Consider the following 20711-nt stretch of genomic DNA (forward strand, 5'->3'; position numbering starts at 1 on the left):
TAAACTTTCTTCTATGGCCAGTTGTGGATATATATATATATATATATATATTTTAACACACTATGACAAGTCACGATCACTTACTTTTTGAGAGAGATTGATAGAAAGCTTAAGGAGGGAAGCAACTCATCCTGCCTATCAAGATGATGCAGATCAGGTTGTTTCCAGCCTTTATTTTATGTGAACTGTGGCTCAGTATGCAAACTTTCAGTGAAGGAAATGTCAATTATGTCAATGAGATAGATGAAAGTCTGGACAGCTTTCCCAGTTTTGCAAAATATGAGCTCCCAAAGTATTTTTTAATAACCAAGTGCAAGTCTGCCTTTCCAAGCATATATGCATGCCCTCTCACCTCCTCCACTCTTCTGCTACATATCTCAAAACTAAACCCGTGCCTCTGGTGTGAAGCTGGTCTTCCCTTTTCCCCGACTCCCTCCTGTATCCCTCCTGTGAGGACCTCTACTCCTGTTATCTGTCACCCCGCATTCTCACCCAGAAATCTGGGTCCTGGCAGCACTTTGAGCACTACTGGATGTGTCAGAGCAGGCACACCATCCTGACCCTGTCTCATGGAGCACCAGCTCCTCCCGAGGTCACTGTCAGGGAGCACCAAGAGCCAGGCTGCTCCAGAAGGAAAGGCAAGCCAGGAGCTCAGGGCAGTCACGCAGGCTGCAGGGCAAGCACCTTGTCAGCAGCGCCCATCCCTACAGGACAAGCTGGTGTGCAATGGCAGCAATAGCTTGCACCAAGTTCTTCCAGACATTCGAAAGGCAGGCTCCCCACCCTCACAAAGTGGCAATACACTGATTTTTCAAATGAAAAAGTTCATACTCCCCTATACCCTCCCACTCTGAATAATGTTACATATTAAATTTAGTACAATCCTTACAAGAGTCACTACGCTCATTTATGAATATAGGTATGTTTGTACATGTATAAATAGAAATAAAAGAAACAGAACAAGAAGACTTGAATTACATATCCACAATGCATGGCACCAGGAGATGTATTTGGGACTTAGAATATGCAGAGATCATTACTTACTACCGGTTGCAGGTACTTCCCCCAGGCCACAACAGGCCCCTTACTGCACCGCGCTGCCAGGGAGCAGCAAGAGTACGGCTCCTCCAGGGGAGTTTGAGCCAAGAGCTGGGGGTGACCCCAGCCCAGGCAGAGCAAAGTGCATCACGGGGAAGCCTTCATTTCCACACAGGAACGCAGTGCCATGACCAGACGAGGACCACACGTGGTCACTGGCAATAACAGACTGCGTTTTTATTGTGTTTCCGCCTCGGCAGATGCCGGAAGACCTATTGAACCGGACATGAGGGAGAGGAACGCTCGCAACCCCAAACAATGCAGCAGAAAACATAACAACACAAAACGCCACCTGCCACGCTCTCCTGCTGCGGCAAGGCACTAACACCCGTGGCCGCTCCACGCCCCGCTGCCGGCCATCCCGGCGCTGTCACCGCCTCCCGGGGGAGCGGCTGGCCATGACGGCCACCTCCCCTGCCCACCGCCCCCAGGCGACGCCCACCGCCCCTATAAAACGCGTGTTAGGAAGCCATCCCCCTGCCCCAGCAAACGCCGGTTGCCAGCGGTAAGGGGGAGGCCAGGAGGACAAGGCCAGGCAGGTGGCGGCGGCCATGTCGTGCCCCAGGCGCTTCCGCAGCCCCTACTACTTGTTTGCCCGTGACCAGCTGCCCGAGCTGCAGCAGCGCGGGCTGCCCGTGGCACGCGTGGCCGACGCCATCCCACACTGCGCCGAGGACTGGGCGGTGAGGGCAAGGGAGCCGGGCTGAGCCCTGCTTCTGGGGGAGAAGGGCTTTGGGTTAACGCTGCTTTGTTGGAAGGGGGTCAGAGGGAGGCCTACTGCCTGAGTTTTGCCCCAGCACCTCTTGCTGGTGGCAGACTGGCAGCCAGGAGTTGGTGGTGGCACGTGTGGTGGTGAAACTCAAGAATGGTACTTCTGAGAGGGGGAGTTAGCTGGTGTCCCAGCTGCTGTCTGCTTAGCACAGCCTTACCTTTTCAGATGGGTGCCTTGAGCAGCTCTATCTGATTTCAGTTAAGAGTTACTCCCACCCTGTCTTCTGCAGCTGCAGAGGAGGACATCTGGCTTGTGAGGTGGTGGCACCCCTGGCTGGTGAGAGGAGCTTCGGGAGACCAGTCTGTGCTGTGACAGAGCCAGCTTGCCCTCTTCTGAAGGTGCTCTAGGTGCATGTGCTCACCAGGTGTTCTGAATCAAAGCTTAATGGCTTTGTAAGTGAATAAGCTGCCCAAAATCACAGAATCATCTAGGTTGGAGGAGACCTCCAAGATCACCGAGTCCAACCTCTGGTCTAACACGAACAAGGCCTTCACTAAACCATATCACTAAGCTCAAAATGCTCGATTTGATGATACCAGTTAGCAATTTTTACTAAGTATTGATAGCTTCCTTTTGAAAAATGGTGTAAAACATTTGATTTGTGGAACTACTAGAAGGAAGTAGTAAAAACTTCTTAATAATTTGCTTTCTTTCAAGTTGCTGACAGAAGAGGAAAAGATGGCATATAATGAGAAGGCTCAAAAGTGGAAGAAAAAGAAATCACAGAAGACAATAAAGGAGGTAAATGCTCAGAAATTAACACCTTTTGGGAGTAAAGTGGTGCTTGGGTTTGGCAAGGTGGGACAGTATAGGAGATAACCTGTACTCCTAGCCTCAGACTTTTGGAAATTATGGCTGATGTGGTAGCCCATACTGTTATGAAATTTAAACAGAAAATTGTTCTGGTGTGATTTGCTAGTGAGAGTACTCTGTATCTCTTTAAATAATCACAGCTTGTTCTTCTGTACTCTTTTAGCTACTAAAATGTTGTTCTCTAACAGCTTAGTTTTATGTTTAGCAGTATTTTGCACTGTCTGATTTAAAATGTGTTTTATTTATAATATGGTAAATTAGCATGGCTTTTAGTCACAGGTTCGTGTTACCTTTGCTTTGTGGATGTCCCCAACTCAGGTCATTCTTGTCTGATGGCCTGAAAGTAAGTACATTTTACAAGCAGCTGATTTGATGTTCTTGAGGGGCTCAGTGGTGGGCCAGGTCAATGAAATGTTGCAGCCTGCACACACACAAAAAAGTTGCTTGCCGTTAGTTTTAGATTGGGTTGATTATGGAGAAAATAGTGGTGAAGGACAAAGTCTCAGTGTAGGAGTTAGTAGTTTTCTGACTACAACAACGTTCAGTTTATAGTGCTCTCCCAGCAGGTCCCTGAAGTTTTCCTTGAAGTTTGAATTATGTGAGGTGTCAGAAAGCTTATTTTATTCCTGTCTTGGTTGTCAGCATAAAAACTTGTATGTCAAAGCAAAGAGCCTGATTCAGTATGTGGATAATACTGCATTTACTTCTTTCCGTATTACTTTATACAGGCCATGAATGGTGAGGGTAAATCTTAGGACATGAAAGTGTTACTCTGACAGTAGAGAGAACGGTAGGATGACGGTAGTTTGGAGTAACTAATAAATCTGGATTAGCTGAGTTAGTTAATTTGGACTAGTAAGAACATGTTAGGTAATGTCTTCTGATTTGGGGGCCTGTGTGTATAGGAAAGGACTTAAAACATGATCATCATGTTATTTTTAGCAGGCGAGGGGTGTATAATTAATGATGTTCAATGTTCATATATAATGGAGAGCAACACGAAACATCTAAGTCATAAACAGAGACTTGTGTATTTCATTCCACAAGAGGTAGCATTTTAGAAAGCTTTAATCAGGAATGGAATAATTGCTTTACTAAAATAAATCACATCATCCTCATTGCCTGCCAGTGGAAATACAGGACTGTGCATTTGAAATTGTGATCTCATTTTATTCCTTGCACTTGGGTACACAGGAAACTACAGTTATTTTGCATAGTGAAAGGTCTTGGTCAACTTTTGGAGATGACCAAAGCTTACATGGGTGGGACTAATTCCTGCTTTTAAATAGTTTAAACTGATAACTATGAGAGCTTGTCAGGCAAAGATGATTATCTGGAATTTGTGTACCTACATGTGGATGTTATTCACAATTTGGGCCTTGAATGATTGAATCCTGTAAGCCTGTCATGTATCTGGGCAGATGCCCAAATCTCCCTGCCTTCTTAAAAGCTTATTGTTCATGCATGAATGTGCAATATTTTACTTAACAAGCCTGTGAGCCCCTCTTACTTGCTCTGTACCAGAGCAGTCTGATGAATTGAGGCTTTACCGAGTTTTCATGAATGACATTCCTAGTCAAAGACAAATAATGTACGTGGCAAACTTTTTCATCAAGTTTATGTATTGTTCGAAATTCCAGTTGGAATACTTCCTCCTGTGCAACAAGTAGTTCAACCTAACAGAATTATAATTTTTATATTTGTATTACATTTTAATGAAATAGCTGTGGTTCTTTCCAGTTGTGAGTTAGCCAAGGTACTAAGACAACTATCCTTTGTTGGAAGAGAAATCTTGTTGTCCCAGTCTGCAAGTACACAGGCACTTGTACATAAATGGCAGACTTGTTCCACCTAGCCATAACTAGTAATGGACATCAGATGTTCCTCTAATAGAAGGAGGTGAAGGATTGTATTGGGTGTTAGTAGACTGATTTTTAATTCTTTCATCTTTTCTAGATGCCTAATCTGGATCATCCAGCACCTGGTTGTCTGACCACTGTGATGCACAGAGTTACTTCTTTTCCTGATGTCTCTGCTATGTCGTGGAAGAGTGATCAGGGTATACTAATCTTACAGTAGTTGATTCTGTTAGATAAAAGCTTGCTTTTGATAGATATTCTGAGTGGTACCTATACAAAGGACATTTCCACTTTTTTCAATAGCTCTCTGTGTCAAGTGTGTGTTTTTAAAGTAATGGTGTAGGCCTGCAGAAAAAATAAAAAACTTATGCATTGCATTGAGAGAAGTCAGTGCAAATGTACTTCTGCCTTGCCTGAAATAATTTTGTCTTCTGGTGTTTTTTTCTTTAGCTTAATGGGTGTATATCTACTATTACATTCTTTACAATTCTTTCAAGGCTTTTAAGAAAAAGATACTCTGACATATTCTTCTACTCTGACATTTGTGATTTACAAGGCTAATCCAAGTTCAGAATAAAAGAATGCTTCTACCAAGTTCAAAGAGCGAGGAGTTGTTAGATAGCAAAGCTCAAACTTTGTATAGGTGTTAGAGAAAATGATGACCTGGCCTCTTTGGGAGAATAAGAGTGGATATGTACTTGGTCAATGCTTTTATAACATCCTGGCTTATTGAAAGAACTCCTGAAACCTAAACTTTTCCTATCTTTACCTTGTCTTCAAGTGGATATTCTGATTTAGAATTGAGTAATGAACACATCTGTAATGTTTCCCCAACAAAGAATATTTTTTTCTGAAAAATGATAAATGGTAGTGCTTACAAGGTAAGTTAATCAGCCACTTAATGCAAGCTATTTCTGTACTGCTCACTTATGTCTCTGCTCAAGCTTTTTACTTAAGAAGCCTCTTGAACCGTTCTCAATATTTTCATGGTTATAGAGGGTCAGGAAAGAGTAGCTCAGTTTAAAATGTGTAATACCTGTTAGTTTCCTCTCTGCCAGAATCCATGCTCCCCTGTCACTGTAATGCAAATCTGAACAGGTTTGTCACAGTGACTTGGACTGACAACTGATTATAACTGCTCTTATTCAGTTGAAAGATAGGGGACAACTGAGATGCATTTTATGATGCTGCTCCTTAAATATTTCTCAGTAAAAGTCCTGTATGGTTGCCCATACCTATATCCATTTTTGTCATAAAGAAAGCAGTTGCACCTAAGAGGTATCTCTCCTGGAACTTGTAGAGATTAAGACCCATGCAAGAGAGCACCAGAATTCAAACTTAGGACAGATGGTGTTGCATGTCATAAAATCTGGCCCACAACATCATTTCTGTGTTAAAAACACAGATACCTCACTATATAGTTCTCCCTATATAGTAGAAAAAGTAACCTTTTTTGGGTAAGGGGCAGAACATAAGCGTAGGGATTAAATAGATATTTTAAACTTCAGTGGGAATGTTACGTGGCATTCATTGAAGATTAAGCTTTAAGGTGTATTGTATTTTTCACAGTATATGATAAATTTTTTCTTATGCATTCCTTGGGTATTCTTACCTTCTTTGGGAGCTCATTTAGTGAGGAGAAGTGATCCTTAGTATTCTTCCCATCTCCTCATACTGTAGGTTAGCACCAGCTCACTTAACTGATCTAACTTAATGAATTGAGCTTGCAATGCTGCTTTCCAGTTAGCAACATATTTTTAGGTCTCTTCACCCTGTAGGAAAATAAGGCTATCATAAAAAGGAATAGACTACCGATATGTCCGACTCTTGCGTAAGTATTAGTTACCTTGTCATCTCACATGTCTTTCTCCATCTGTGTGCTTCACTTGGTCATTACCCTACTTTACTCAGTTCTATGACAAAGTGCACAAAAGCTTTCACTGGATGAGGTGAGGCCAGGATGGCTTGCTGTAACCTCTAGTGATTCTTCTGAAAATGTTTGTTTTTTTTCCTATCAGCTGTGGTTGCAGACATCTTCTATTTCCTGAACATTTACAGTCATGGCAAGCTGCCATCCCACTGTGAACAGCGCTTCCTTCCTTGTGAGATTGGGTGTGTCAAGTACTCCCTGCAGGACGGCATAATGGCTGACTTCCATCACTTCATAGATCCAGGTGATTTCCAAGGAAGGGTAGACAACAAGTAGTTCATCTTCTGCGTTAAGAGGGAGGCTTTCTAATGTCAGTTGCTGCTGCCCAGATTAGATTTCTGGTATTAAGACAGGTTTATTTCTTTGACTATAAGTGATTGGACTTCTACTCACAGTATCTGAGCAGTGCTGTTTCCTGTTTCTGAAGATGTACTTAAGTGCTAGGACTGCATGAAGCTTCAAGGAGGGTAGAATAAATCCAGAAGGCACTTCTGATGTTTGTGCTTTATATTTCATGCAAGGAACATTTGTTTTGGACCTAAACATAAGTGCTATACAATATACTTTTTTCTCAGATACATGCAACTGCAAATAATTTTTTCAAAAATAGTTGTGGTACTTGTACAAGGCCACAGGGGAAGATGAAGCTGTTCCGTTCTCTAAATCAAAATGTGGTGCGTAGTTCGGAGTTAAGGATCTGTCATTGTGGTGCTGGATGATGGTTGTTCTTTTTCTCCCCTCCCTCACGCTTTTCTGCAGAAGTGCCACCACGTGGTTTTCGGTACCACTGCCAGACTGCTAGTGAGTATCAACGGAAAAAAAGCGGTATGCAAGGGTGTACAGTTTGAGACTTGGCTTATCTGATCTGTGTCTACATGTTTTGTACATCCCTCCTTCTGGGAGGTCCTCTTTCCAGTTTTCTCTTTCTGGGAACCTCATCTCAAGTTTTGACGAGAAAGAGGTGATAGAACAGCTTGTTGCAGTCATTTTGCATGTTTCTTGTATCCACAAATGGCAGAGCTCTTGACTGCCTTGTTTCCCTTGTGACTCTTAAGCAGTGTTTATACATTCCAGCTTGTTTCTGTTAGTACACTTCCTCCCCTTTTGTGCAGAAGGAACAAACTTGGCCCATGTTATCCTATGTCAAATATTTAGATAATGGCCTTTTAAGAGGGAGTAAGTGTGCGTGTCTGCTCACAGCCCAGACCAACTAGTCCTTTGCTGTCGGAAGCAAGGTTTTGATAGTTTAATCACGGATGCTGCCTGTAGAGAAGAGGTGTGTGTGTGTGTGTTTGTGTGTATATGTGTATATATAAAAAAAGGTACAAAGGGAGGTTGGGTGGGGCTGTATCACTTAAAGAATGATTTCTCATAACTTCCCCCCCCCTTCTGCCTTCATTAGGCGATGCCACTCATAAGATCCCTATATCTGGATTCCATCTTCAACGTACCTGTTACCCGGTTGTCTTACGTGAACTTCTTGAGTTTGCCCAGCCAGACGGAGGTGGTTGGCCTCGCTTTTTCTGCAGGGTATGGTCAAGGTCAAAGTAAGGCACTCTAAATTCTCTTCCACTGGATAATCAAGGGAGAGACTTCATTCTAAACCGTAATCAGCGTGCTGTGGTGGGGAGGGGGATTTGAGTTCTAGTATAGGAAGAAACAGTCCCATTTAAGAAGTTGAGTGACTTTTAACTTTGTTAGTGATTACAGCTTTTTTCATTAACAAAAAGCAATAGGGAGCCTGAATAAGCAAAATCCCATTTTTTTTTCCTCCCACACCCACCCACTCACACGTACTCCCACCCTGTTTAGGAAAAGAAGCTAATGCTTTTATAAATCAGAGACTGAGTTTTTTGCCTTGTTATTCTGTCTGGCTCTAGTCTATTGATGAATATTTACCACGGTCTCTGATAACTGTTTTGACTTAGATAAGGATTTTTAAGACTGTACTTAAATTGATTGTGCTGAATAATAGTCAAATAATCTGGCTTTTCTATGGCTGTTTTCACATTTTAATGCCTTTTTTTTGCCATGAGAATACCATAAATCTTACTTTACTTGTTTCACTGAGTTGCCAGTGAGTGAAACAAAACATTGGGGTTCAGAGGAGTTTAAGCTTCATGATGATTATTTTTTATTCTATTCAAGCCTGATCTTAATTCATAACAGGAGGAGAGGATCGAGATCTTGGGTTTCATCCATAAATACAGGACTCTGAAGAAGTGTGTGTGGAAAAAATACTATACAGCAGTTAGTGGAAATAGCTGTAGCATGGGTTAACTGTTAACTTGTTCCCAGACATCGGTCAAATTTCTCCTGAGGTTTGGTTGCAAGTCTGCCTTGGTATTAGATTCCAGTTCAAGGGAATTTTCAGAAAGGTTGTACAAAAACATGGTCTTTTGTTTTGGAGGCGACTTCTTAAGATGCAGCCAGAAGTCTTCAGATGTCAAAATTCTATACTGTAATTGTATGTAGTTCTTGAATGTGACTGAAATTTTCTTTTCTCTAGTCTGATGACAGATTCCGAATAACCTGGTGTCTTGAACGAATGGCTACTGTAGCAGGTGGGAAATCAATCCTTTTGGGCCTTATCATTATGTAATCATGGATTAGTCAGGAGTTTGAGTCTCAGTTTTCATAAAAGCTGGTACTGATAGCTAGAACTACTTGGTGTGCTACTCCCTCTTCTTTTCCTCCAAATAACTGCTGTGTGGTCAGTCAGCTCACTGGGTAATGAGCACATCCACAGAACAACACACACTATTCCTTGCTCAGCTAGTTAAAGGAGCAGCAGAGACAGTGAGATTACTGTGAAGATGTGTGTGGTAGTAGATAGGAAAACTAACAGCTTCTGAGGAAAGATGGCCTGTAGGCCATGTAATTATTGAGGAAGAGAAAATTGTGGGAATACAGGACCTGCTTTGCTAGGAAGCCAAATGTTAGTAATACCACTGGTGGAATGAATAATTCGTTGGGGTTTACATGAGCTTTGAGGTTCAGAGAAGAGGCTGAACAGTGAACAAGGACTAGCTGAAAAGTGGGTGAATGTTCTGCTCAGCTGACTTTTCTGTTCTGACCTGGATCTCCTCTGAGCTATAGGCATTGAGAGCCATCTGGAGCTTCTTACTGTAGAAGACCTGGTAATAAAACTGTACCAGAAGAAATATCAAAAGGAGCCATCCAAGACTTGGGTGTGTAGAGAGCTAGATGCTGTCTTGTGGGATTTTTCCAGTAATACCAGGTATGTTGGCTTTTTTTTGTGGAAATGGGTATTATCCTGACATGTCTTGGTGTCCTATGTACAGCTTATGCACTACTAGGCTAAAATCTTCAGCAAACTTCTAATCAGAAATGCTTCTTATCACAGCGTGACTACAATAGGAAATGTGAAATTCTGTCTTTCCAAAAAAAAAAAAGTGTGAAGATTGGCTTTTAAATGCTGAGTCTGGGGCCTAATTTAAAGGAGGGTTAAAAAAGGGAATTAAATATATTGTGATACTTAACTGGAAATCATAAGTGAGAAGATTCAGAATCTAAGTTGTAATTAGGATGGGAAGCAGGCTGTTAGTATGTACCTCATGCTGCAGCTGTGATGAAGGCCTAGGTATGCATGCTAGCAGCAGTAATCAAATTCTTAAGTGTAAGAGTTAAGCTAGATTTTTTCTTCCTGAAGGAATGCTCTTTATACAGCTCTGGAATGCACTTACTTTGTCAGATTGGTGTTTTGTTTCATTCCCTACGTGTGTCTTGAACAGTAAAATTTTTTTCTGCTTTCAGATCCTTGTGTTTCTATGAAGAAATGATACGTAGTTAGTGGTGTTGCAGGGGAATATTTAGCACTGATGTAGTTTACTTAGAAACATACCTTAACATTTCCCTCTCTTACTGTTTTAAGTAAGAACTAGTAATGTGATCTCATTTTTTTAAATCTACTGAAACCTATCCCTAGTCTGCTTACACTGTGGATTTTGAGATCACTTGTTGTAAATCAGTGTCACTCTTTACATTTGTATAGTCAGGCAGTTTTCCATTTGCGTGAGTATCTTCACAGTAGTGAGAGACCTTTTCAAGGATGGAAGAGTGTACTTTAAAACACACATTTGCAGAAGGAGGTGGGGTCGCTTATACTAAGAGGAGCTATTCCACTTTAATGGGAAGCTTCTAATTGTTTTCTTTTAATTCCATTTATCTCATAGGATTCTCTTTTCCTTTTCCCTCCCACCCCAGTGTAAAAAAAAAAAAGCCACTTAAGCACGGTTCTTGACTTTACATAAACCACTTAGATCTTTGTTAACGAATGCTGATCCTATGTGAAATTTAAAATGTAGTATATTTTCACTGAGACAAAAGATAACATCTTGAATGTTGGCTCCTGTTCCTTCTAACCATACCAACTATTTGCATTGATTAAAGGTACTTTTGTAATAGACCTGAACTTCATTTTTATGTAGGTGCAAGTGGCATGAAGAAAATGGTATACTTTGCTGTGCTTTGGCATCTTGTAAGAAAATTGCGTGAGTATCGTACAGGAGTTACCTACGGTATGACAACTCTTCATTTTGTTATAGACATGTGCTGCTTGGCTCTGGCTTTTCTGACTGCTCTGAGCACCGTGGTTCTAAATCTCGAGCTTTATTTAATCCTTCTGCCTCCAGGTCTTTTCTATTTGTAGCTTTAATTTTTGTTTGTATGTTTTAGTAGTATGCTGTATTAGCACTTAAATGTAGTGTAATTTATGTGATAGTAATGTCCATCACTTGGTTTGTATTCATCCTATTGCTACCTCCACTTACTACCAGAGAATTGAGAGAAATGCTATTTATGTTAAAACTTGCTACTTTTCTTCAGAGGTTTAATAAACTTCTGTTTGGTGGGAAATTCTCAGTTTCTTTTAGTCCATCTCTACTTTGGATATTTTCATACTGTTCTAAATATAATGTATCTGCATAAGCTTACCTAATCTCGAAGGTGGGGGGGGGGGAGGGAAGAGCAAGTAAGTAGTTGTGGAAACAAATGCAATTAAAAATCTTGGTCAATAGTAGTAACACTATTTGAGAGAAATAGTAATGAATAGTTTTTCATTTAAAAAAAACTCCTGTTACATATTGCTATGCCTTGCCAGAAACTTTCTTTTCATATTAAGTGGCCACATTAGATAGCGTAGGGAAACTGTTGTGTTAATTTCAGGTGTAGTTGTAGAATAGGCTGGTGGTGTTGTAAGGATGCAGGGTCACTATCTAGGTGCTGTGACAATACTCTACCTTCTGTCATCTCCATGGATCACAGTCTGTGGCTGCTTTTGTTCATTGAAGAACTCAGAATGCTGCGCTTCTCTAAGCGTTACACCCCTCTTAACAAAACTTCTCTTGATTTATTTTCTTGGTTAAGTTATTGCATCAGTAAATCTTTAGCTGGTGTGTATGGAGTTTCACTGACAGCTGCTCACCTACCTCTTCAAGACTGTGATTCCAGTGGAAATAGAAGTATCAGTTGGGTAATACTGGATGCTGGACGTTTTCAGGTCAGTTTCCTTAAATTAGTTTCCTGTGTTATTTCTAGTTAACTTGGGTGTTTTAGACAGAACAAACTTGCTGATTTCAAAAGATCCGTTTTCATTTTGGATGTTGTCTTCTGTGAGGTATACTAGGCAGCCTGAGAAAAAATCTGTGGGTGGGCTATTTTTTTGTGGTCAATTTTGACTTAACTCCTAGGTATCATGAGTAGTCGGGCATATTTCATTTTGGAAGACTCATCTATTATTTTGCATGTTTATTTCTTCATACAGAAAATGAAGGCTGAGAGTTCTGGATATGACAGATATGCAGCTTCTCCAAGTCAGGATCAAGAACACGTCCCTTCTAGTTGTGAGTGTGAGATTTCTCCGTTTATAAAGGGAAGGGGTATTTAAACTTAATCCAGTTGCTGCTTTTTCAAATTTCTGGATAGAAAAGATGTCTGTCAGTGACGTAAAGGGTATTCAGCTCTGTATGAGCTGAGTTTATTTCTGTCTACAGTTACAGATTTCATTCAACTTCTGAAGATGAGAGAACTGCCCTTTTCTTATTGGACAGAAACTTATGGTCAGAAAGTCTATCCAAACTTAGTTTTATTTAAAAAATGTTGCTATCTGACTTACAACCTCTCATTTTCCTGTTACGTGAAGTCCCTTCTTGCATGCTTAGGTGCTTTGAGGTAGGGCATCTTTAAAATGCTGTCTCTTGCTCTTAAGTCATACGTGCAAATTCAGCTGGTATCTGTTGCAAGTATTCTGTTACAACAGGGCTTTTAAAAACTGCTTATTTAAGGTCATCTTTTTGGCTAAGTTTCTAATAAAAAGCATGTGCACTCAGTTCATTTGAGCAATTCGTGGTTAATCTTCAGAGGGGAACAGAATAAAGTTTTCAAGACAAGTAAGAATTCTGAGTTTGCAGCTTATTTTCTGCATAGAAAATGCATGCTGAATTAAATGCTGAAACTGTTCTAATTATAAATTGAGATCATGGACTTGATGTTTTTGGAGGACAGAATCCCTGTCTAATTTCTTGTATTAGGACTCTTGAATACATTCAGCTTTACACCATAAGAAGGACAATTCCATTAGTTCATGCAAGCTTTGAGGGCTTATTTAATTTGTAAGCTTTATTTAATTTAATAGGTGATTCTTCATGTGACATGAAGACTTCTTTTTATGGAACAAGTACCATGCGAGGCAGAGGAGTTACTCGATTACTGGAAAGTACATCTGATCTATACAAGTCCTTCAACAATTGAAAATCTTCTTTACATCCAGGACAGCTGCACATTGTTTTTTTTCTTGTTTCCCTAAGACAACCAGCAGTTTCTCCAGACTGCAGTTAGTCATCTTATGTGCAACCCTTGACGGTTCGTGTTCTTGTTAGAATGATAAAACTGTTATTGAATTTATTTTAAAAAGATCTTGTTTATTATATCCAACAAGACATTCTGAAAGAACCTGGCAGTTTCATCCTCTAAAAATAAATGCCATGCTAGTTCTGTTTCTTAATGGATGGAGTGCAAAGTCAAGATTAAATACAGTGTCATTGGGTTAGAAGAACTCTGTAGTGGCGAGTGTGACTTGCTTTTTCTTCTTAAATAACCTCCTTCCCCTCTTCTGTATGTGGAAGATAAAGTTTTAGTGTATAACAGTCCCTCTTCAAAATATGGTGGAGGGAGCAATGGAGGTATGACAGTATGCTCTAAGGGAATTAAGTGTAATGGTCTCAAAGGATTGTTCATAATCTGTCTCTTCTGCCCATTAAGAATTTGAGTGGTCATTCAAGCCAAAACAAAAAAAGCAGATTTTCTATGAAATGTCTTGGAAAAAGTATGGTGGCAATTCTGTTGATCTGATAGTTCTTTTGTAGGCACAGTCTATATATCAGGAACATGCCTATTTTCCCCTTTGCATTGGTTTTCAGCAGTTAAAAAAATGTCCCTTAAACTCAGAAGGAGTGTAGGTGTTAACAGTTGGGTTTAGTGGGTTTCTTTTTTGTGTGCATGCACAATTTTGTTTGATTTTTAGGGATGTCAAAATCAAACATACATTGATCTGCGGATGTAATCTTGCAAGTTTAATAGGGCTGGGACAGATACCAGTCATAATTATTTGAAGGGACACAAAAACTGGGAGACTCTGACATATCATTGGGAAGTTAAATGTCCCATTTCATGGAGATGCAAGTCTTGGACAAGCCCCTAAAAATTTGTCTACTACCTTTAAGCAACTGATTCTCAAAAATAAAAGCTTATATTCTGAGTTGTTTTTACATCTTATTCTGGTGGAGGTCCAGTTGTGAAATACTACTTCCACAGCAACTAACTGTAAGAGGAAATGATTTCATTCCTTGTAGGAACTGAAAATTAGTAGTTCATCTTTTTGGATGATAGGCAAAAAAAAGTGATCAATACATTTATCAATAAGCTTAAGCATGCTGATCAGTATGTTAAAAAGGCCAATTGCTGTTTGGAAACCTGTTAAAGTTGCTGTAAGGCCATTTGAGGGCTGCCTTCCAGTATTACAGGATCACTGAGCCATTTTCATGTCCCCTACTTAAGAGTTGGTTGTATCATTGAATTTTCTTGTATGATTCTGTATTTCCCTGCTTTGAGGCCATTGTTCTACCTGCCAAACTTCAGCAAATTAAGGACAATAAACCTTGAAGACAGATTTACCAATCTTAGAGGCATCTGGAAGCCTTGTACCAGGGTCATAGTGTCTGCTTATTAGTGGTAAAGGCTTCTCTGCAGGGGAATATGGTTGAGTTTAAGTTTCATAATTGACAGCCATTCCTGCATTGACACGTCAAAATGTACAAAACCATAATTTGGAGATTATTTTCAGAAGTCAGTGTTGCAATAAAAGTTTCCTGTTTCAGTTCTTAAGAAGAGAATCTTAAAATACTTGTTCAGATATCGTACCAGTACATAGACCTATAAAAGCTTTTGCTACTGTGCTTCAAGACTGAGATGATGAATCTTTCCAGAAATGGAGAAAAGGTCTGTGGGTTCCGTGGTGTCTATACTTTATCACCTGTAACATAAAATAATATGCATGTTAGATGATTGTTACATACTGTAGACAATGGTCTATAACTAGGGCAGTAACTGTATTATTGTAATAACCAACAATGTGTGATGGTTTTTTGTAATGAAAACTAAAATTTGCATAATGATTTATTTACTATCATCTTTCTGTGTATATTGAGGGGAACCCTAATAGCTACTGGAGAATGATGGCAAGTTCTTTCATTTTGGAATTCTATTTCTATGGCTGTTGAACAATTTGAAACTTCATCTTTGTTTTCTTGAAAAATAAAAACTGTTTAATAAACACAGTGCAGTAATACTTCTTTAAAAGAAAAGTAAAGATTAGGGAAAGATGATGATTTAAACCTTAGCATGCTCCTTATGTCAGACATAGTTGATTCCAGCTGGCTCCAACAGCCCTACTGCAGGGCACAGCTGTGCCTCTGGGAAAACATACTCAAAAAGGCAAAATGCTGCACAGCAGATGAGTGTCAGGGGAAGCGTGAGAAACAACCCTGCAGCCACCAAGGTCAGAAAAGGAGGAGGGCGAGAAGGTGTCTGAGGCGCTGGAAGAGAGGTGCCCTGCCAGCTTCTAGAGAAGGCCATGGTGAAGCAAGCTTGTTGAAGGTGTGCTCCAGCCCAGTGTCTAGATTGTAAATGAAGAGGTAAATAGTATTGGAGTCAGTAGGAACCCTCTATGGATTGGCCTTCAGCTGGACTTGGTGCCTGTGAGCCTGGCAGTTCAGTTAGTTTTCTGTCCACATTGTGGTCCACTTATCTGCTCTGTACTTCATCCGTTTGTCTGTGAAGATGTAAGGACAGTGTTGAAGGCCTCACTAAAGATAAACATCCACTGCTTTCCCCTTGTCCACCAAATTCTTAATACCACTGTAGAAGGGAAGGCTGCCAGGTTGGTCAGATGAGATTTTCACTTTGTAAATCTATGGTAACTACTCCTAGTTACCTTCCTGCCTTTCACATGTTTGGAAGCGGTTTCCAGGTTTACTTGCTTGATCGCTTTCTCAGGGATCAAGGTGAAGCTGACCAGCCTGTAGTTCCCCCCCCATCTTCCTTCTTTCCCTTCCTGAAGATGGGAACAATACTTGCTTTCTTCCAGTTGTCAAGAAGCTCTCTTGATCACAACAGCCTTTCAAAGGTGATTGAGTGGCTTTGCAACATTAGCCATCTCCTTCAGCACTTGTGGGTGCATCCCATCCACTTTGTTTAATTGTACCCTACCATGAACCTCCTCCACTGAAGGTAAGTCTTCCTTTATCCAGACTCTTGCACTGTTTCACAGACATGGGATTGCTGGAGTTGTCTTACCAGTAAACATCAAGGCAAAGGTGTCCAATACCTTGTCCTTTATGACCAGGTCCCCTTTTCCATTCAAGTGTACCAACAGAAGCCCTTCTTGTTGCCCTTTGTGTCCTTCAGCAGATTTAGCTTTGGGTGGGCTTTGGTTTACCTAACCACATTCCTGTATGTTCAGACAACGTGTATATTTTTTTCCCAAATTATGTCTCTGCTTCTACTTCTTCTACGTTGTTTGTGTGTGTTTGGTTGGTTGGTTTTTTGTCAGGGTCTCTTTGGCCAACCTTTGTTTTCCTGTTCATCTTGGAGGAGGTAATACTTGAAAAATCAACAAGCTTACCTGGACTGCTCATCTCTCCAGGGCTATCTACTATAGGATTCTTCCAAGCTTATCCCTGAGTATGCTGAAGTCTGCTCTCCTGAGATCCAGGTTTGCGATCCCACTTTTTTCTTCCTCTTAGGATCCTGAACTCTGTAATCATGGTTACAAGTTTGCCCCCAGAGTTTGCATTCCGGGCCAGTTCTTTCTTGTTTGTAAGTATGGTCCAGCAGGGAGTGCCTCTCCTCCTTGGCCCCTCAGTCACTTGTAGCATGAGGCCTTTTCCAGTTGTCTGAAGGAGGCCTAATCTACTTCTTCCTGATCAAACTCTTCACAGCAGGCACCCACTAGAATGTCAACCATGTTGGTTTGCCCTCTAATCCTAACCCAGGAGCTCCCAGCTGGCTTATTGTCCATCCCAAGACAAAGCTCCATGCATTCTAGTTGCTCTCCCACATAAAAGGCAACTCTTCCTTGCCTTTGAAGTGAGAAAACGCTAGGCAATAAGAGATGTGTAGATTCAACACTTGTGCCCGTTTCAGCGTCTACATTATAACTAGTTATGTTATCAAAGAGAGTGTAAGTAAGATCGCTCTTTATTATGCCTTTAGCAATATGTCAGTCTTCAAAATCTTAAAAGGTAGAAGGAGGGTTGTAATTTGGTGCGGACTGTCTGGGTGGAGAGTCTGTCAAGTATCAGGTATTGGCTTTTGCTCTTCAGGCAGATGTCAGACTGGAGGAAGCAATGCTGAAATCCTTGTTCAAATGCCACGGTTCATAATAATTCCATGGGGTACATTTTCTATCAGCTACCTAGAGTAAGGACCATACTAAGACATACACGAATTGAAAACTTGCATGCATTGCCAGGACTCTAGTTCTTGAGCCATCGCAATCAAATGGAGTTGTGCCAAAGGCCAGACTCTTGCAAATAAAAACTTGTGTTGGGTGAATGAAAACCTGCATTCAAAGAAGCCTTGTCTGTGTTTTTTTGCAAACTGGCTGTAGTTGTCTGTTCCTGATTTTTTTTTTAATGAAGAATTAATATGGAGAGTGTTTTTGACATCTTAGTTGAATTTAAAAATGCTAATCCTTTTCCCCATCAAGAATTACAAATTTTTCCAAAAATATAAGTGACTAAAGTAAATATGTGAAACTGAGTGCTTAGTTCCTGGCTGATAGAGGTAGATGAAGCTGACTGTGAAAGCTTTAACAGTATCTTTCTATTTGGCAGAGTAAATGTAATACAGTGGGACAGGGGAATAACAAGTTTGCTATCTAGTTTCTGCCCTCTTAGTGTCTTCTGTAGGTTTACTGTCCTTTACTTCTACCCTATAATGAGCTGCTGATTAATTTTTATTGCAGTGACTCAAGTAAAATGAAGAAATCAGCAAACACTGTTATTAGTCTAACCCTGTATTATCTCTGTTCCCTCATTTTTTTCCATGGTTCTGTCTTAGAAGCTCCCACAAGCTTCTCTAATTACAATTTTCAAATAATTCCCCATATTCCCTAGTGAACAGGTGAAAGGCAGGAGAGAGAAGTTACAAATTCCCTTATGTTGGGCTATAATAAATTTAGTACTAGTCCCAACGCATCCAAAATTAATCTTGACGGTTTGCTCATTGTACTGTGAACTTCTTCAGATAGAAGACTGCCTCAGTGTCTTTCCTGGAACCGATGATACAAATAAATAGAAATGAAGTGCTGTTACTCTAGCAACAAGAATTGTGAGATAAGTAACTCTTGTCTATCTGATCAGTTCTGGGTTGTGCACCATTCTGAATCTTGTAATAGGCAGTGGCAGCCTCTGCTTTTGTGACCATGTAATACTGGAGTTCAAGATCTTGAGAAGAGTGAGGAAGGCAGTGAGAGGTATGCAGGAAATGGGTAGGTGGAATCCCTGGGAGACAGCTCTAAAGAATAAAGGAGTCTAGGAAGACTGGCAGATCACTGAGGATAGCATCTTCCAAATGCAAGAACAGCTCAAGAATATGTACTTTAGCAAGGCTCTCAATATGGTATGTTTGCGTCCAAGTTGGGATGTTACATATTGGTGGACAACAGATGACTAAAAATCTGTTTGGGCTCTGAAGGTGGCGGTTAAGAGGTTGTACTCTATGTGGAGGCCAGTAACGAGTTTGGTACTGCAGGAGTCTATACAGAAGCCTGTTTAATGTCTTTAGCAGTGACCTGGGGGAGGTGATGGAGTGCACTCTTACCTGTCGAAGACACCAAACTGGGAAAAACAGCTGATATGCTCAAGGGCAGGACTGCCATACAGAGGGACCTAAACAGGCTGAAGGAACGGGCTAATAAGGAACCTTGTGAAATGCAGCGAAGTCCAGCACCCAGGAAGGAAGAACCCCTTGCAACAGTGTAGTCAGGACTCGTAGGAGAGCATCTCTGCTGAGAAGAATGCCCAAAACTGAGGGGAACAAAAAAAAAAGGTGTTTGGAAGGTGAAAGGGAAATAGGAACAAGGGTGTTGATGAGAATACTTGCCTTGCAGGGTGTATCAAAGAACTGGGAATATTGATTCCTTATCTCCATGCTTCTGCTGTGTTGTGGTCATCTGTGTCTCCTGTCAGATCACTTAACTTTTGTCCCATCTCTTTGTCACTCATAAATCATAGCATTTTGCTTGCCACATTTAGTAGACCTTTGAGTTACTTGGAGCAGTTCTATTAAGCAGTAGCAGTTTTCTGAGACAGTACTCACTTTTAAAAGAGAAAATGTGATAAAGTTCTCGTTAGTTTAATTGTTCTGGGAAGTGCAGGGTGATCCAATTTTTCAAATTGCATATGAGATTTCTCTCCTACCTACTTTTCATTGCATTGCTAGACTGTTGGAGTGGACTTGTTTGCTCCCTTCACACACCCCATTATACAGAAATGGTTTGTTGCAGATTGCTGAGTTAATGTCAGGAGGAAAAAAAAATGTAACTTTTAGATATCTTCTTAGTATGCTTGCTGAAGTAAATCTTGCTAAGCAGTGATGTATCAAAATCTTACTGTGGCTGTTCTTCCCACTTGGGGTAACAGATCTCAGCAGTCCTGAAGATGGGAGAATGATTGGGGAGTACTTAAATCCTTGTCTTTTGTTGTGTTTGTGTTTTTTTTTTTTCATGCACAGATAAAGCATATACATTCATATTCTTCCATGTGCAAACTGAACACAAATAAATAGTGATATACTATAGACTATGTAGATTGTCACTCTTTTTCTGCCCAATTCCCAACTTTTGAGGGATGTCACTGTCAAAGTTGAGTATGCATACATTAATTCTTGGGAATTCATTAAATGCTGATCACTTTCCAAATCTTCTCCATAAACGTGTTAGTGCTGCTTTAGTTTTCTTTAAAGTTCTGGGTATACTAGAGGATCTTAGAGCTATTCCTGCTTCAAAAGACATGTAAGTCACAGAAAACCTTGGAGTAAATTAGGAATTTGAGTATGTGTATATTTGGCTGACTGAATTTAACAAATCAGTAGCATTCTGATAAATACACAACTTTCAAGATATTAGTCTTTATAAAAAATGTGTGAGAAGCAGTGAAATATCTTAGCCCTCTCTCTCTATGTGCTCTTAGTTTATTTGTCAGGGAAGAACTGAGCTTAACATTGCATAACGTAAGTAGCTCTGCTTTAATGGTTGTCATGGTTAACTCTCTCACTTTTTCATTGCTGATTCTTATGGAACCTACTTAGGATTGAATTCATGTTTTTGGGGGGTCTTCTTATATTTATTCTGTATTTTGCAACTTTGTTTTTCTAAATAGCTTAATGCAGGTTTGTTAATCTGCATCTTTCTTTACATTGGAAATGATCAACGTGCAAATGTTATTTCAAGACAATTAAGCTTAACATACCCTGAGAGTGAAAAATATGGGATAGGTAACAGTGTTAAAATGTTCTAGAGGCCAGAGCCAGTTTCTGGCTACAAATACTATTGACAACTGTCATGTCTGTTTGCTGGACTTTCCAGTTAAGATGCTTGATGAGAATCCATGCTATTATCCCTCAGTAGAAGTCTTCTTCAGCTCAAGGATATAGGTGT

At 40.4% G+C, this 20711-nt stretch overlaps 1 protein-coding gene across 5 annotated transcripts; it reads left to right on the forward strand.

The window, feature by feature from the left end:
* Nucleotides 1–1199: 1199 nt before the first annotated feature.
* Nucleotides 1200–15323, forward strand: MAEL (maelstrom spermatogenic transposon silencer). 5 transcript variants are annotated; one of them, XM_013187239.3, is made up of 12 exons: nt 1200–1781; nt 2528–2611; nt 4640–4742; nt 6561–6716; nt 7232–7273; nt 7875–8002; nt 8982–9036; nt 9566–9713; nt 10924–10986; nt 11861–11993; nt 12258–12336; nt 13128–15323. In XM_013187239.3, exons 1-12 carry the CDS (start codon nt 1650–1652, stop codon nt 13241–13243), a joined length of 1239 nt encoding a protein of 412 aa, XP_013042693.1. In that variant the 5' UTR covers nt 1200–1649; the 3' UTR covers nt 13244–15323. The 5 variants fall into 5 exon arrangements, with proteins under 5 accessions (XP_013042693.1, XP_047927524.1, XP_013042699.1 ...); XM_048071567.2 differs by having other exon boundaries at nt 1202–1603; XM_013187245.3 differs by having other exon boundaries at nt 1212–1781; nt 9572–9713.
* Nucleotides 15324–20711: the final 5388 nt, after the last annotated feature.

Source organism: Anser cygnoides, chromosome 1, assembly GCF_040182565.1.
Source record: "Anser cygnoides isolate HZ-2024a breed goose chromosome 1, Taihu_goose_T2T_genome, whole genome shotgun sequence".
NCBI classification, from domain to species: Eukaryota; Metazoa; Chordata; class Aves; order Anseriformes; family Anatidae; genus Anser; species Anser cygnoides.

Coding starts and splice junctions, on each gene's coding strand:
- MAEL (XM_013187239.3), top strand. CDS start 1,650: ATGTCGTGCCCCAGGCGCTTCCGCAGCCCCTACTACTTGTTTGCCCGT. Junction 4,743..6,560: donor GTCGTGGAAGAGTGATCAGG/GTATACTAATCT, acceptor TTTTCCTATCAG/CTGTGGTTGCAGACATCTTC. Junction 9,037..9,565: donor ACGAATGGCTACTGTAGCAG/GTGGGAAATCAA, acceptor ATCTCCTCTGAG/CTATAGGCATTGAGAGCCAT.